At 39.4% G+C, this 17921-nt stretch overlaps 1 protein-coding gene across 1 annotated transcript in view; it reads right to left on the reverse strand.

Moving 5' to 3' along the window:
* Window positions 1-9996: 9996 nt before the first annotated feature.
* The window catches only part of UBR5 (ubiquitin protein ligase E3 component n-recognin 5), a 138427-nt gene continuing 130502 nt past the window's right edge, over window positions 9997-17921 (reverse strand). Inside the window, exons 56-60 of the mRNA XM_029923310.1 lie at window positions 17230-17385; window positions 16798-16911; window positions 15246-15390; window positions 13950-14035; window positions 9997-10622 (exon numbers count right to left, since the gene is read on the reverse strand). Coding sequence (XP_029779170.1) covers window positions 10410-10622; window positions 13950-14035; window positions 15246-15390; window positions 16798-16911; window positions 17230-17385 — 714 coding nt within the window. The 3' untranslated portion in view covers window positions 9997-10409. The remainder of the gene's footprint in view (window positions 10623-13949; window positions 14036-15245; window positions 15391-16797; window positions 16912-17229; window positions 17386-17921) is intronic.

Raw genomic sequence — 17921 nt, forward strand, 5'->3', positions numbered from 1 at the left:
TTTAGCTAATTTGTTAGCTTTGAGTCAGTTGAATCCAAACTAGTATCTGAAAGGGATATGCTGCTGGGTTGGGAATTGTGTCATTTTACAGTGTATTTCATTGCACAGAAATTTTCTTGAAGTTGGTGTGTGACCTAGTGTCAGGCTAACCCATTCCATGACCAGTTGATCTGAACATGGAAGTCTTTGAGTTAGGTTGCCAGCACCCCACCATTTTTAAATGCTTGCCCTGTGCCCACCAATTCTGTGAGGTTTTTTTGTTTACTTCTGACATTCCCATTTAGTTGTAGCCTTTATGTAAAACAAAATCTTATTCTCCTGAGCCCTTACCCTGGATCCAGTCCAGCTTAAATCAGATCCAGTCCAATTCTGAATTCAGTCTAACTCTAGCCAGTAACCACCAATAGTTTTCAGTGTGGAATCTGGGGATTAGGGAAAGAATTGAACCAGCAGACCTCAACAATGGGGAACATTAAACTGGGGGCTCTGCATGGATGGGGAGCTGCATATTGTCAATAACCATTCCCATGTGGATCTCAGGACAGAATTAAGGGCTAGAGATTTTCCACTCAAAACCCTGGGAATTGTGGTCTGAAAGGCTAGGGCTTACCTCTAGGCAGAACCATCTGCCATTTTAAGTTGACTTTCCCACTACCGGAAAGCCAGTTAGATCCAGAGCTCAATGCCGAGAGAGGAGCTCAGAGCCTAGGAAAACTCACGCTTAGCCCTCAGAAACACCAAGAACTCTAAAAGGGGCTCACAGTTACTACATATATGTTTCTTGTTTTTCTGACTGATGTTGTTAGCAATCTGCTTTGGATACTGTTACTGCCACCATATCTGTTAAATAACAGAAATCCACCTGAGTAATTTGAAGATCTAATTGGCTTTATTCAATGCTTTAATAATTGGGCAGCATCCCATCTAGCAAATAGAAAGGAGCTCCAAGAAGCTGAGTACTCCACCTAACTACATGGAAGGCTTTTATAGATAGAAGGGAGATGCATAAGGACAGAGCAGATTACCTCCTTTTCTTTTGAGGGATGTGAAGGGTTATGTAGCAGATTACTTCACTGGTATTCACCAGAAAATGTTATACCGAATGTTACATTTCTGGAGAATGTTGAAACTGCAATTGGCTTAGGTTTTAAGCCTTCGTTTGGTGATGTGGGCTTAGCACAAGTGACTTGTTTTTGGACCTCTTATGTTTATTATTATTTTTTAACATATACAATCTTTTGGCTATTGTTATCTATAGTAGCTAAAATGAAATTAACAGCAAGTGCTGGGTAGGGTGTTGATGGTAAACCAAGCTGATATTTGGCTCTGTGCTTTGGCCACTTGCCTAAAAGCCACTGAGAGAAGAAAAAAATTATTCAGGGACAACAGAAAGTACTCTAAGACCTGTGGTCACCAGGAAGGTAGTCAGTGAATCCAAGTTTGTTGGGCATGCAGCAAAGCCAGTCCCTGGAGACAGTACACAGCAAGGGAAGAATTTATTTGGGAGACAAATGAAGTGATGGGAGAGCAAGCCTCAAATCCACACTCCACAGAGAGTTGGGGTTTGAAGTATTTAAGGATAAGGTCAGGATGTGGAATATGCTGATTAAATATAGGACAAACGGACAGTGTCCTCATTTCTGAGCATGTGCATTCAGGAATCATGTCTCGTCCTGGGACTTATGTTCAAATTATGGCAGCACAAGTGTGACTAACACTGGGATAGAGATCTTGGGGTGTGTCATCACAGAGGTGCCTTTCATTCACTCTTGGTGCTTTCTGTCCAACTGCAAGAATTCTTCCTGGGGTGCTCCAGTCTTAGCTAGTCTCATTAGTCAACTTCTGCAAGACAGGTTCATAAATCGATTAAGTTAGCCAAAGTTTCTTTAAGGTAGAAAGTGCAAGCATTTGTTAACATGTCGGTTTCAGGAGGACGGAACCAAGAAATCTTAAACCAGGTAGCATAAACCGTGAAGGAGTTGTTTCACTCTGTTAATTGGTATCATTGGTTTCCTGAGGGAATCTTTACTGAAGTGGATTGTGAGAGTAACAAATTTGGGTGCTGTGTCTTTGGTTTTGAATGCTGCAGGATGGAAGACCATGTTTGGGTTGATACAGGACCCACAGCCCACTATGGAACAATCACAGACGGCCAAACACACGGGGGAGGTTATTCCTGAAGGAACAGCCAGCCTGGTGAACTATATAAAAGCCACTGCCACTTCCCTTTACCTTGAGAAGGGGGACTGTCCTTCTCCCCCTAGGACTGCCACATGGAGCACCCCAGATGAAGCAGCTGCTATGCATCACATGCAAGCCATGTGGGACTGGCTTTATGATGCCTGGGATATTCACCCGCTAAATATGCCTGTTACCTAGGTGCAAAGGGCTTCTTTCACATGGGCACCCGATATAACCCTATTGCTATACAACCAAAAAGTAGTTAAGGAAGCCTCATCAAATTTACTGTCCCAGCTTCTTCTCATGGGACTTACAGATGCTAATAAAAACATTAGTTTAATTAGTAAGGGAATGGCAAAAGACTCTTCCCAACTAGGTGGACATTCTTTTTTTTGTTTGTTTATGTTTATTTATTATTGAGACAGAAACAGAGCATGAGTGGGAGAGGGGCAGAGAGAGAGGGAGACACGAATTGGAAGCAGGCTCCAGGCTCTGAGCTCTCAGCACAGAACCCGATGTGTGGCTCGAACCCACAAACTGTGAGATCATGACCTGAGCCAAAGTCAGACACTTAACTGACTGAGCCACCAGGCACCCCTAGGTGGACATTCTTAAATGATTATTAAGAGAAAACGTGAACAAAACAAATATTGTAGGGACAAAACAAAGAGGAGTCAAGAGGGAGAGAGGATTGCTCCCAGCAGGGTGGAAATCTTCAGATGTTTATCAAAAATTGGGATGAATAAAATGGATGCTGAGGGGGTTAAAAGAGAGCTTTTAATATAGCATTAGCTGAGGTTGGGTGGGCCCAATGGAGTCCCTATTGATCCCCCCAATTTAAAGGGGCCCAAAGAAGTCCACTCTATTATCCCTATTTGGAGAAATCTAAAAAGTGGGAAGGTAGAGATCACTGTGAGAAACTTGATCAGGTATCACCTCAGGTAGGGATTAGGGAGGTTAATTAAGTTAAAAAGATTGACAAAAGGGCCAGGGTTCTTGGCTCCACATCTCACTGGAGATCCAGTCTTTTGTACAAAAGTGAGTAAAATGATCAGGAAGTGAGTTTTCAGGACTCCTTGATATAGGGGTCCCTTGAACTATGATACTAAAACTCATTGGTGAAGCCCTGATTCCTGGTTGATAGGATTATGAAAGTTGGAATGTTTAAGCAGGTTTTATATACAAATCTTCCTTGACTTCCAATGGGGATATGTTCTGATAAACCCATCGTAAGTCGAAAATGGAAGTAAAAATGCATTTAATAGATCTAACCTACCAAATATCATAGTTCAGCCTAGCCTACCCTAAATGTGTTTAGAACACTTCATATCAGCCTACAGTTGGGCAAAATCGTTTATTATTTTATAATAGTGTCGACAGTCTCTCACAATTTCATGAGTGCTGTACTGAAAATGAAAACCAGCACAATTGCTTGGGTACCAAATGGTTGTAAGGGTATTGGTGATTTAGCCTGGAGATCACACGGCTGACGGGGAGCGCGAGCCAGCCCAGCATCACAAGGGAGTGTCGTTCCCTATACCACTAGCCCCGGGAAAGACCCGAAATCAAAATTCGAAGTATAGTGTCCACTTGATGCATATCACTTCTGCACCCTCATGCAAACTGTCGTAAGTTGAGGACTACTTGTAAAGTTGTGTCTCCGTTACCTGGATGTTTCATGGGATATTATGTCCGACTGCGAAACACTTCTTCCATCTAGTGTCGTAAAACCAAAACTTGTCAGTGATATCCTAATGGAGATTGTAGTTAGGAATATAGGAGTTGGTGGAATTACAGTAAAAGTTTGTAGAAGAATTGGCATGTTAGAACAGGCTTCATGAGAAGTGGTTATGTCTCTTTTACTTGATTGTATTTGGGGAGGGATGTTGTACCTCAGAACATTTCCCTACCTCGTACTATAAAACAGAAAGCATGTAAATCCACCCTTCAAGCAGTGTTAATTGGACATGTTAAGTGAGACCCATAAAGTTGCCCACACAGCGGGAATAGAGTCCGCACAGCTTGGGCTAGAAGCTGGAGTACTGGCAGGGTCAGATTCTCTGTGCATCGGTTCTCTGTGGAGCGTAGACTGGGGCTTAGGGCAGGAAACTGTGAGTGCCTCTAAGGCCGACCACTGGGATTTTGGACAAGAGAATTTTCACTTGAGGGGCATTTACTACCTTGCTATCTGACATTATTTACTGAAGCTATTCCCATGAATGAAGGACATAACATGGTCTTGAAACCTGAAATAGCCACATGTCTTAGGTGATGTCTCGGAAATTCTCTACTGGAGATGATAGTGGCCAGAAAATGTGCATAATAAAATGGAAATGGTTTATGCAGGATCGTGCTACCTGGGGAATACAAAGAGGAGATACAAGGAAGGAGGCTCTTATTCCATAGGAATGACTCTGGAACTGTGTGGATTTAACTGTCGCTTAGATAGTGCCCTATAGACCGTGGTTGACCGACCAACAAAGAGCCACTTAGTCTGTGGATGGCAGTTGCAGGGTAAATGGACAACATTGTTTGGAAAGCTGCCACTCTGATTAAAGAAGTTAAAAACAGATCAGTCTGGTTGTGCTGAATTGCATGCTATTTTCCTAACAGTGATGGAAGAATTGAACAGTGGTTTAAGTCCCTAAATTTGGGTTTTTACTGACTTCTGGGCAGTGGCCAATAGGCAGTGGGGAAACCTGGCCTGTTACAGATATGCCTACATGGGGGCATAGTCCTGTGGAAACTGGAGTAATGAATTAAAGTAGGACATGTCGATACCCATCAGAATTCCCTTCCAGGTTTGGAAAGTGACTAGAATCGACCAGCAGATAATCCTGTGTGCTCACTTGCGCTAGCCACCTGGATCCAAGAAATGAATGGATGTGGGGGCACTGCAGCAATGAAGAGATGGGCTCAATCTAAATCTTTCCCTCTTATACCTTCTGAGGCACAAAATGCCAGTAAGAGCTATTCTGTCTGCAAGCAAGAGGCAAAGACGATGGGTGACTATGTAGCAGGTTCTCCGGTTGGATGGCCCTTAACATAGACGGCCCCATAGACGGTAGCTGTGGGGGCTAGATGGGTCCTGACAAGAGTAGATCCTGACTGGAGTGGGCTTTGCATACTCTGTGGTAGATGCAAGTGCTCAGAGTATTATGAAAGAACCAGGACAAATACTGCGCCAATTTGGATGACTAGTTGTCATATCTTCAGACCAGGGAGCAAACATACTTTACAGCCCATAATATCCAGTAATGGGCAGTGATACTCCCCCTCAGAGAAATCCTTTGATAGAGGATCGGAATGGGCAACTAAAACATTGGTTATCTAAAACGGGGAAGTAAAGGGATGAAGGGCTAGCTTAACGTGCCTTATGAGTTTGTGCTGACATTCAACATTAACAAGGCAGTGTCCCTACTAGATGGATTTGTGTTTGTGTTTTTCTGTTGGATCTGGGGAAGAGAGGCTGGGAGAAGGTGCTGATATTCTTTCTTCCTCACATCACTTCCACTTTTTTCCTTCAACTTGATGCATAGCTCAGGCCTATTCCAACGACAAGGGCTAGAGGCAGGGGAGATTCTTAAGCAAGAGACTGTAACTGTGCTTTTAACCTTTATGTCACAATTCCTAAGGGCCTGATGAGGCAGGGGGTACCTTCACCCCATCTGCCAAATTGGGGCTAACTGAATTCAGCTATATTGCCTGAGAATAAAAATAGCCCATTAGTTTTACACTTGTGTAACCTTACCTTATCGGAACAGAACTGGACTCGAGGGGAGGGACTTGCGAGACCACTATTGGTGCTTGCAATCTAGACAAGCACAGTGGCCAAACCTAATGTCCCTCCCAAAGTTTAAAAAAAAGTTTGGGTATAAATAGAAGGAAAAAGAGTAGCTATGGGTAAAAGAATGAAAAATGGTTTATATAATGAAGGAAATCCAGTATTATATGAACACCTAGAAAGCGACTCAGCAAGTGACCATATGATCTCTTAGCTTGAGACCAGTTGTCTGAAAGGTGAAGGCATTTATTTATGACACCACTCCTGGTTTTGGAACCTGACAAGATACAATGGGAGCTTGCAAACCTGAGTGGTCTCACCCTGGAAAATATTTTTCATGATAGGATTGATGATGGACTAGTTTTTAGTGACTGAATGGGATTCTAATAATATGCAGGTATCTTTAGAACTTTATGGTTATTTTGCTATAAAGCATCCACATTTGAAGACCCGGGAGTGGACTGTGACAGTGTGGTTTAAGCAAGAAATATACATTTTTTTCTCCCTTCCTGGCATAGAGCTCCTAAAATCCTTGGAATTTAAGTAAGGTCAGGTATCTTTTGTTGTATTAACGAGATGCCTTCTGGACCACTCCTAAGCATGGGAGAGAATTGCCAGGGGATCCCATGTGATGACAGGGTTGGAACTTTCAGTCCCACCTTGCTATGCGCACACACACACTTCTGGAGAGAGGTGCTGGAAGGTTGAATCGATCAGCAATGGCCAATGATTAAGTCTATGGAACGAAGCTTCATAAAAACCCAAAGGATTCAAGTAGCTTCCAGGTTGGAGAATGTGTGGAGACGCAGGAAGTAGCGTGCTCTGAGAGGGCATGGAGGCCCCACACCCTTCACTACGTGCTTTGTTCTATGCTTAGCTTCTATCTGGTTTATCCTGAGTTCTATCCTTTTATAATAAACCAGTGATCTCCTCTGAATTTGGTGAGCCACTCTAGAGATCATTAATACCCAAGGAGGGGTTCATAGGAACCTCTTATTTACAGCTGGCCAGTCACAAGTACAAGTAACAACCTGGGCTTGCAATTGGTATCTGAAGTGAAGGGCAGTCTCGTGGGACTGAGCCCTTGACCTGTGGAATCTGATGTGGTTTCCAGATAGTGTCAGAATGAGTTAAATTGTGCTAGTGTTGGTGCACTGCTTGGTAGCATAGAGGAAATCACACACACACACCCCCCGGTATTGGGTATCAGAGCCCTTAATGACCAACTTGCTTATAAGCACACCTTCCACAAAATAGTACAGCCCAATGCTTGGTGCTATGGAAGAAATCCCCTACACCTGCGTGTATACACACATGGGCATACACACACAAATTGGGTATCAGAACCCTTAGTGACCAATTCACTTGCTTATAACCATACCTTCCACAAAATAGTATAGCCCAGCGTTTAGGAATGCAAGCTCCAGAATGCCTAGATCTCTCTCTCCAGCACTAATTAGCTGTGTAAACTGGAACAAGTTATTTAACCTGGGTCTAGTTTCCTTTGAGGATGACAGCAGCTCCTCTCTCAAAAGGATAAAATGAGATACTATCTGTAAAGCACTGACAAAGTGCGGAAATACTCATAAATTTCATGTTGCACAGTCCTAGCAATGCAGTTAATTTTTTTAATTCTAAGAGGTAACACAATTTGCTTATAAAGTATCTTAAGAGGAATAGACAAGTCACATTTTAAATACATCTCTACCTTAATCAAATAATGTTTAGAGAAGAGTTTATCTCTGTGCAAGCCTACTTAGGTTAGTGTAAACACTGAAAATATTTTTAATCATCTATTGAAGGCACTTCCAACAAGTCCTTCAGTAGGAAGAAACTAATCCTGATTAACAGAGTACTTTTCCATAAGCTCTAAGTAGGAAAAGTTTGGCTCTAAGGAGCTTACCAACAGGGAGATTTACATTCATGAAAATGCTCTTTTGTCAGAATCCCCTGGGATTCTGTTTTAAGAATAAAGATTTCTATACTTCACTGAAGGTTTACCGAATCAGAATGTGGTTTGAAAGGATGGGCGAAGATGAGGAAATTTGCACTAACAAGCTCTACCAGGGAATCTTCTGCATAAAGAGCATGAGAACTACTACCTCAAGGGAAGATCTGGTGGAGTTTAGACCTAGAAATCACTGGCTACGTTTAAACAGACAAAAATAATCATCTTAAGTACTGGTGATTGATATCATACTATTAAAAACCTCAAGTCTGTCTCAGTCAGCTACTATTATACTGGATAGTCAAGATATTCCAAGGATTTAAGTGGAAAAAAAGGTAAAAATAGCAAAACATTGAAAACCCCTTGGTAAAGTTCATTCTTGGTCTTCTCTTCCTAAATTTGTTTTCAATTCTATTAGATTTAATCACTAAACAAGACCAAAAGAGAACTTTATTTTACATGACTTTATTTTCCATTTAGAACCATTTTATGCTTTACTTAAAAAAAAAAAAAAAAAAAACCAACTCACTCTGCTTTTAATAGTCCTAAAAGCATTTAACCAAAATCTTGATTTAGGAAGACTTAAGACACTGTGCATTATTTTAAATATTTTCATTCTTTCAATAACTATTAAAAATAAGTTCACAATTAGGTTTCAAATGTCCTAATCATATCTAGTTTTTCATTTAATATTTTATCAATCCCATCATGTGCATACAGAAGTTAAGATGATAAATAAAGTTCATCTCTTTCATACACACTGATGATAATTAGCTCTTAATCTAATTACTATTTCATTTATTCAGAAATAGCATTTAGACATAAAAACCAATGTCTCACTTTGTAAAATAACCTTTGGTTAATTTACACAAATCTAATACAGCATGTTGTGTAACTTTTAAGTAATACAATGAGTTTACTACTATCATTTGTTTTTAATATTTGTGTCAGCAGGGCTTAGAGTATCACATGGTTCAGTCTTCTGCAGGAAGTTATATAATAAAAGCACGGCGCCTTTGAACATGAAAATCATCCCAAAGGCTAGGAGTCCTCTTAAAGGAATTGAAAGGTAGAGATGTCAGAGAATTTCTCTCATTTTCAATATGTAAAGTGACTAGTTTTAAGTCACTTTTTGAAGACTTAGTGAAGAAAACAGTGTTCTTGATGCCATTGAGTAAAGCTACTAAAACCATAAGAATTTAGAGACTGGTACTAGGCTACATAACTAATGGGTCATCAAAAAAGAACCTGTCGCTTAGCTACTAAGTGTAAGTGAGTGAGTTAACTTCCTATGCCAAGTAAGGGTCACACTTCACGTCCCTCATTTGTAAAAAGAAAAGGTGGCCTGGCCAGTGCCATTCAGGATTCTCTGCTAACTGTAAAATGTGGACTGATTTGCTTCTCTTTCTTATAGTCCATGTGTATATAAACTTTCAGTTCTTTAAATCAAAAAATTTTATGCACATAACCATGTTGGTGTATTACCCTTAGTTTAAAAATGTACAACTACATAAATAAAAACTATTGTTTCTTCAATATTACTTGACATTTCTTCTGTAATTTATTTAAAAAAGTAAATGTAACAAGATACTTAAAAAAGGCTAGATACAAAAGTAGTTAAGCTGCTCACGAACATTTAAAATTTTCCAAAATGTATCTTCAATAATCATGATCTTATAAAACATTTTACAGTTATCAGAAAGTGCCCAGGCTGAGTTTACATAACTGAAATACCTTATACAAATGTCTAGTTAGAACTGAAGTGCAGTAACCTCCTGACTGACTGCTCACTGAAATAGGGATACAAAGAAAAAAAGGTTGATTGTGATAAAGTATTGTGCATTGGCCCCATCATATGTACAAAAAAAGTGCCCTTACTTAAATGAACAAATTACATGCAAAGTATTAGTGATATCATTTAATATCCTAGAGCTCAATGCAGCTAAAGTAAACCGCAATAAAAGTGGTTTTTATAGGTAAAGGTGATTTCATCTCTAAGATCTGAATGTCCAGAACTTTTTACAAGTTCCATATATATGATACACAACTGCAGCCAACCACAAATTAAACACCATAAAAAAAGTTAAAATGAAAACACAGAACATACTTAATTTTTTATTTTGAAATTCCCTATTCCCTCTATACAAGAACCTTTGCTGAAACACTTCCCACAAAGGCAGCAGTGAATTTTCAGAACATTTTACATTTTTCCCCTCAGCAAAAAGATAAATCACAGTGTAAATTATGTTGTTCTGCTGTCATCTTTGGCTGGGGTTAGACCCAGAAGTTGCTGACTAGCAAACCATCATAGTCAAAAGTTGCTAGTGCTCCTCAGGCCTTTAAGCTACAAACTCAGCAAGGAATGTTTGCGTTGAATCTCTTTAAGGTACCACCAGGGGTGTGACAGCATTAACTTCCATAAACTTTTATAGACAGATGGGAAAAAAATCTACAAAATTAGCTAGTAATATTACACAGCAATACACTTTGTATACTCTACACAAAACCAAAATTCTTGGTCTTAATGGCGAGTAGCAACTTCTGTTTGAGAATCTGTTTAGAGGAGTAGAGCGGGACGTAAAGTCGAGAGATACAAGTGTTTGCGGTAGGCAGGTGCTGGTCATCTGGCGGTCTGATGGTGATGGAGGGCATAGGCTGAAATCCTTCTTCGCTGGCTGGTAATGACGGGCTTGATGTCCAAAAGTACACCTAAACAGGAGTGGGAGAATTACAAGTTTGGCTTTTAACAGATTAACACGAACTCTGACAACATCTACACAGAACCCAATTCTTATTTATTTCTTGTACTGGGGCGCCTGGGTGGCTCAGTCAGTGAAGCGTCTGACTTTGGCTCAGGTCATGGTGTCTCAGCTTGTGGGTTCATGCCTTACATCGGGCTCTGTGCTGACAGCTCAGAGCCTGAAGCCTGCTTCAGAGTCTGTGTCTCCTACTTTCTCTGCCCCTCTCTGACTTCAAAATTAAACATTAATAAAGTTTTTTAAAAATTCATTTATTGTACTGAAAAAGAAAGGTTCAGGGTTAAAAAAGAAAAAAGTATCAGGTATGTAGAAAAGTGACTATGGTTCAGGGTCTCCATTTTTCTATGAGCCTTTCCAGTGGCTAAATTCGATCATGTATCTTTTAGTGGAAATAGAGAACACAAGATCTCTAAAGAAGTTTAAAGGCTCAATTCATAGGTTCGAGCCCCATGTCAGGCTCCACACTGACAGCTCAGAGCCTGGAGCCTGCTTCAGATTCTGTCTCCCTCTCTCTCTCTGCCCCTCCCCTGATTATGCTCTAAAAAATTATTTTTAAAAAAGTTTCTTATGGTTTGCCTCCCTGTTTATTTTTCCTTCTTCTATGATCTTCTGGTAAGTTTCTCAAATTCCACATAGAAAAGATTTTTTTTAAAGTAATCTCTACATGCATAGGGCTTGAACTCACGAGTCACATATTCCAGCAACCAGAACCAGCCAGGTACCTATAGGCAAATTTTTCTTACAAATACAGTACGATACTAGGAATGTATTTTCCTTATGATTTTCTTAACATTTTCCATAGCTTACTTTAAGAATATAGTTATATGGGGTGGCTCACTTAAGTGTCCAACTCTTGATTTAGGCTCAGGTCATGATCTCAGTTTTTGAGATGAAGCCCTGCATTGGGCTCTGTGCTGACAGCGTGGAGCCTGCTTGGGATTCTTTCTCCCCCTTCTCACTCTCCCTCTCAAATAACTTAAAAAATATAATACATATAATATACAAAATATGTGTAATGGACTGTTCTGAAGTTTTAATTTATATTAGTAAGGTTTTGGGGGGAGTCAAACGTTATACTCAGATTCTCAACTGTGTGGCAGACTGGTGCCCTTAAACCTCACAATGTTTTTATGAGAAATCTCATCTAAGTTCTACAGAAGGGAGGGCAGAAAAAGAAACTGCTAAGAGTCAGGGTCTATAAAATCCTCAAAAAAACACTTCATATATGTAAATATATTTATATATATAAACCATGTTATCTATAAATATATATGTATTTTTTTAATGTCTGTTTATTTTTGAGAGAGGGAGACACAGAATCTGAAGACAGGCTCCAGGCTCTGAGCTGTCAGCACAGAGCCTGACACAGGGCTCGAATTCTAACCGTGAGATCATGATCTGGGCCACCTAGGCGTTCCCCCAACCAAGAACTTTATAAAAAGGGACTGGAAGATGCTCTAGAGATAAAGCTGATCCAATCCACTCATATTACAGGTACAAAAACAAAGTTAATGTAAAATGTTTCTCCAAGGATAAATATGGGTTAGCCAGGGTAGATAACTTTGCTGGACAGCCAAGAAGCTGGAAGAAAAGAAATACTGCAGGATTTTCAGAACTTTTACTAGTGAACTGTGACTCTCTAAGGGGAATAAACTGTGTAGTCTTACCCAGTAACTGAAAAGAACCCCATAATTTGGAGGACTAGTAATTCAACGGAGAATAGTTTGCTCTGAATGGTCTATTATGTCCTTCAGTTTTTCTCCTCAGACACATCAGGATAAAACCAACAATTGTGAAGCATCCTTCCCAAAAGAGGAGCAGGGAAACCTCTTGATAGACTGCTTAAGCCCTACAGGAGTGACACTCAAATTAAAGCTGTTAACAGGAAATCCTGAGGCCCTTTACAAAGGGCAATCTCATTTTAAATAAAGACTGAATAGTTAGCAAATTTTTCAATGTTTTATTTATTTTTGATACAGAGAGACAGAGCATGAGAGGGGGAGGGGCAGAGAGAGAAGGAGACACAGAACTGGAAGCAGGCTCCAAGCTCTGAGCTAGCTGTCAGCACAGAGCCTGATGCGGGGCTCGAACCCACGAACGTGAGATCGGACCTGAGCTGAAGTTGGAGGCTTAACCGACTGAGCCACCCAGGCGCCCCTCAAATTTTTCTTTCAGTAGGAGGCAGAAACTGCAGTGAAATTTAACTTGACTGACAGGACTAAGGATATTATTACAGGTTTAAAAACAAAATTAGGGGAGCCTGGGTGGCTCAGTCGGTTGAGCATCTAACTTCAGCTCAGGTCATGATCTCAGGGTTTGTGGGCTCGAGCCCTGCGTCAGGCTCTGTGCTGACAGCTCAGAAGCCTGGAGCTGGCTTTGTATTCTGTGTCTCCCCCCCACCTCACCCCCTGCTCTGTCTCTCAAAAGTGAATAATGTCAAAAAAAATTTTTAAGATTAAGGAGTGCTAAATGCAGCCTCCCACTCCCCCCACCCCCAACTCCAAGTTACTACCTGAGCTGAAGATAAATGGGAAAGTGCCAAGTTTTGTGCTTTCTCACACAACCGATTCTCCTCTCTCAAATAAAATTGGATTTCTGTTATATGTTCCACAAGTAGTGTGGTTTTTAGTTACTGAGAACTGAAGCCGGTTCGACAGGGGAAATATTGCAGGGAACCACGAGGATACGGTAGAAAGGATTCCTGGAATTTTCTGGGTAAGGAAATATCCCACAAATTTCTAAAAGAAAGTCTGGTGGATAATGCCTTTCAAGACTGAGGTGATGGACATAGATTCTACGGACTTGGTAGGCTTTTCACTATGATCAAAGTTTATATTATCTAATTTACAATTCTAATAATAAGTAGTAAGATTAAAATCAGACTTAATAAGCTGCTTTATTCCTAGTAGAGTATACAGATAACAATCAAGATACGATTCAGAAAGTTTGCAAACGCTTAGCACTGGTCAAAAGGATTAAGGATCTATAAAAGGAGCAGCCAGAATATGTAAGCACTATAGGGAAAAAGACACATCAACTGGTAGTATCTTCTGGGACTAAGGACAGCAGGTCAACAGCTAAATGCATTTCATTCTGCTTACAGTTTTATTAATACTGCAGGATTTCAGTTCTAGAGTAGAAAAAGCAAAACTGCCTTATATTTCCGACCTTCTATAATTTACTTAAACAAAATGAAAATGGCCATTACAAACTTAAAATACATAGTATTTAACATTTCCTATTTTCTTTTGTAAATCTTGTAAAAATTTCAACTTACAAGATCTTGTCGTTCCGTCATGCTCATCTTCTCTACTATTGACCAGAACCAACGCTTGAACTGCAAGAGCTTCTCAGCATTTTCTCCTACAAAGAATATAAATCCAATACACTATACCAATCATTACTTTAAAACACTGCTTCTTATAAAAGTAGATACAAAATTGTTACTAAGGATTAGGGGTTTAATGCCTAATACAGGAAATTAGGTCCATCTGCATAATGTAAAACTTCCTATAGTTCGTTAGTCAATTCTGACTTAAGATGACCAATGAAAATGGATCATCAGCTTCAAAATTGATCATCTTTTCTTTAATCCTACCTGTTGAACGTATACCAGTGCTTCACAAATTTTAATGAGTTTACTAATTACCTGGGGATCTTTTTTAAAATGCAGATTCTTATCTACTAGGTCTAGGAGAAGGGTGGAAAAGAACCGAAATTCTGCATTGCTAAATCACTTCTAAATGGATACTGATAATGCTTATTTGAAGATCATATTTGGAGGGTCCTTAGGTACTTATTTTCCCCTCTTTGGTTTGTAAATGAGACAAATTCTTATCTCACAAGTATTGAAAACTGTTATGAAAAATTAGCACAGAAACTATTATACAAGAAAATTTATCCAAATTTAACTTGCTATAATTGAGCTGAAGCTGTTTGCAAAACATAAAAGGGTTTCGGAAAAATCAGTATGTTCATGTATGCAATAATTCTGGACTATAGGTGTAATCCTTTTATAAGGAATTTCTTGAAGCTTCCAATGTTTTATGGTATAGTCACATCGAAAATTCTATTCCTAGGTTACAGGTCTTTGAAAACAAAGTGTTACAGAAAATCAGGTGCTGAAGGTAAATGTTGTTCTAGGAGGAATATCACTACCTCCTGTTATTCTTTCTGGATTTTCCATGTATTTGTATGCTATTATATCTTTGTAAGTGAGCAGTGAGCTCTGGGTCCAGTTCTACAAAGCAAACACCATGCAAATTCTTTAGAGAGTTTATGAGAGATTAGGAATTGGGAGAGGCCAATAGAAGTGTCACATGGACTATTTTTTCTTAGCATACAAAAATTCGTTTACATAGCTGCTCACCACAAGGAAGTTTTACTTGTATTCACACTAAACCATATACTCTTTAAAGCAAAAATACTAAGCAAAGATTTAAGAACAACCTAATACTAAGCCGTCATCATTCAATAATGTCTTAGGCTTGAACACCTGAGTTATATAGCATTTCTAAGCCCTGAAAAATTATCCAGTGGATTCCTTAAATAAACATTCAAAAAAATGTCCTACCTGATTCATCATTGAAAGAGGTGAAACTGATCAACATCTGCACATTAACTTCACCACAGCCATTTACCAAAAGTCTAAAATCTTCTGCGGTTAAATCTTCTAATGAATTTTTTGGAAGCACATCCAGTAGACCTTTCCTCATTGCCTACAGAATATTTAAAAATTACCTTTTTATTATTCTGAGTACTTTGTCATGTAACATTTATCGTTGTTAAACCCCGGTATCTAATTTTAGCAGCCTAAGAACACTAGTTCTCATTTTAAACCAGAGAGAAAAAAATGAAATGGAGTATTTGTAATTTAACAGACTCAAAAGAGAGGCAGAGGAGAAAAAAGGCACTATGAGTAGGCTGCAGGCTCAAAAGTGAAATAGTATTGTTATCTACCAGGATTTAAACTGACAAACTGAAGCTATTCTTATTTAATGAGTAGCCTATTTTATTAACGTAACTTATTACAAACATGCTACCCTGTCGCATCCTATGAAAAGCATGATGACAAAGGAACACAAACGCAAAACCTAGAAGCTCACTGAGAAATTACAATGTGCCAAGAACTGTTCTGAGCACCTTACATGTATTAATTCCCTTAATTCTATCCTCATTTTGCAGAAGAGGGGACGAAGTCACAAAATACTTAAGTAGTTTGCTAGTGTCATAGTGTTGCAGCCATGGTTTGAATCCCGAACAGCAGGACAACAATCATTCCCTGCACAGAGAGCAGAACACTTGACAAATACAGCAGGCCAGATGTTGCTCTTTAGAAGGCTCTCCTGGAGGGAGGATCGTCCTGGGCTGGCATCTGGAAAGCTGGTGTTTGGAATGTCCCCCCTACATTACTGACATGGGTGTTCTGAAACGCCTGGAGAGATGAGCCCTGCTGTGCTGGTCTCACTGGACTATTTGAGCAAACGATGTGACTTCTGATGAACACACGCCTTCAAGAGTCTGAATTTCAGTCATCAGCGCTGGCTGCAGAGTCAGAAAATGCTTACAGGACTGGCCTCCAATAAAAAACCTGGGCTGTGACTCTTAAGCAGGCTTCTCTAAACACAAACACTGTGCATGTATTTCTGTAATTCTCTGCTAGAGGAAAGAAGTATATTCTTTGTGACAACCCATGGTTCCAGAGAGAACTCTGGAAGCCTGCACTTAGATTCCTCCAGACTTGGGTCTGATGTACTTTTTCCCTTGCCGGGAGGCCTTCTGCTATAAAATAAACCACGACTAGCAGTACAATTGCCTTAGAGTCCTTCCAGTCAGCACCTTCAAGTATGGGGAGCAGCAGGACCTCCCAACACTAAGTAGTCCTCTCAGTCCCACAAGAATCCTTTCGGAACTTTTACTCACCAACTTGATGATTACATGGTTTATCCACGTAGTCTTACTCAAGAGAAGGTGAGTGCTTGGTCCAAGCGCTGTACATAAATTAATTTGGTTTACAAATTTTAACCTTTTATAGGCAAGTTGGATACACTCTGAACTAGTTCACCACACATGACGACACAAATAGCCTCATCAGGATCAAATAACACTTTTGAGAAAATACTCACATGTAATGGCTGTTCTGCGACTACCAACATTCTGTGCTCTGCGTATTTCCTCACATATTCATACACATTCTGGGGAGTGACTGGTATATTTACACCATTAGGAATAAGTTCAACCTGTAATAAATTTAGCACTGCCATTTAAAAGCAATGGTCAAAGCAGTAGTAAGTCTATAGTTGATAAGTCAATTCCCTAAAATTCTAAAATTTAAAGACAAATCTTATCTAAAAGATGCAAGAAAATTATGCCTATGTAAAAACAAAAAACTCTACCTTTCAGTAGGTCTCATTAGCCCACCATGCTTGTCAATCTACTGTCTTGTCTCTGTATGTTTGTGTCTCTTTGTCCCCATCCGAACTGTTTCTATGTAAGACCAGCACAACAGACTAACCAAATTCTCTCGCCAGAATCTGAAGGTTACGTATCTGCTTTACCTGTCCTCCGCCCTCTTCTTTACACAAGTCAACTGCAAATGCCAGATCCATTGCGGAGAAAACGGCATCAGCATCTGAACTCTGAGAAGCGAGGATAAGTTGCCGTAAACTCTCATACATCACAGGGTCAAAAAAAGCAAAATCATGCCAATTGACCTAAGGAAGTAATCATATGGAACTCAATTATGAAACATCTTCACTGCAGTTTTATCTAGTTTGAAGGTATAAAGAATATTTCAATAAATATATTAAAACTGATTTAAAGAGAGTAAAATTTTATCTTTGGTTCTGATAATATATGTAATTTTCAGGGTATAAAAAGTATAACATATACCTTGAAAAAAAAATTTAAAGCCAATGGTGGAGGAGTTTATGTTCCAAAACAATTTATTTGCAAAAGTCCTGCATTAATTATTGAACAATGATTATGCTAAGCAGCTGGTCCTTAATATATATTCTAGTCTTGATTATAATAATCAAATACAGATTAATTCTAGATGATGAATCTGATGCTCAAAGGAATTCAATAACTTGAAGGTCATATGATTGGGTTAAACTTGAGTCTATCTGATTCCATGATCTTTTCCATAAACCTTATTAAAGATTCCACATATCAACAGTTCTGAGCTGTTGCTGGGCTTTAAACCTAGCTCTTCATTGTACAAGAATATTTAGCTGGAATATATTAAGAA

This window comes from Suricata suricatta, chromosome 15 (genome assembly GCF_006229205.1).
Source record: "Suricata suricatta isolate VVHF042 chromosome 15, meerkat_22Aug2017_6uvM2_HiC, whole genome shotgun sequence".
NCBI classification, from domain to species: Eukaryota; Metazoa; Chordata; class Mammalia; order Carnivora; family Herpestidae; genus Suricata; species Suricata suricatta.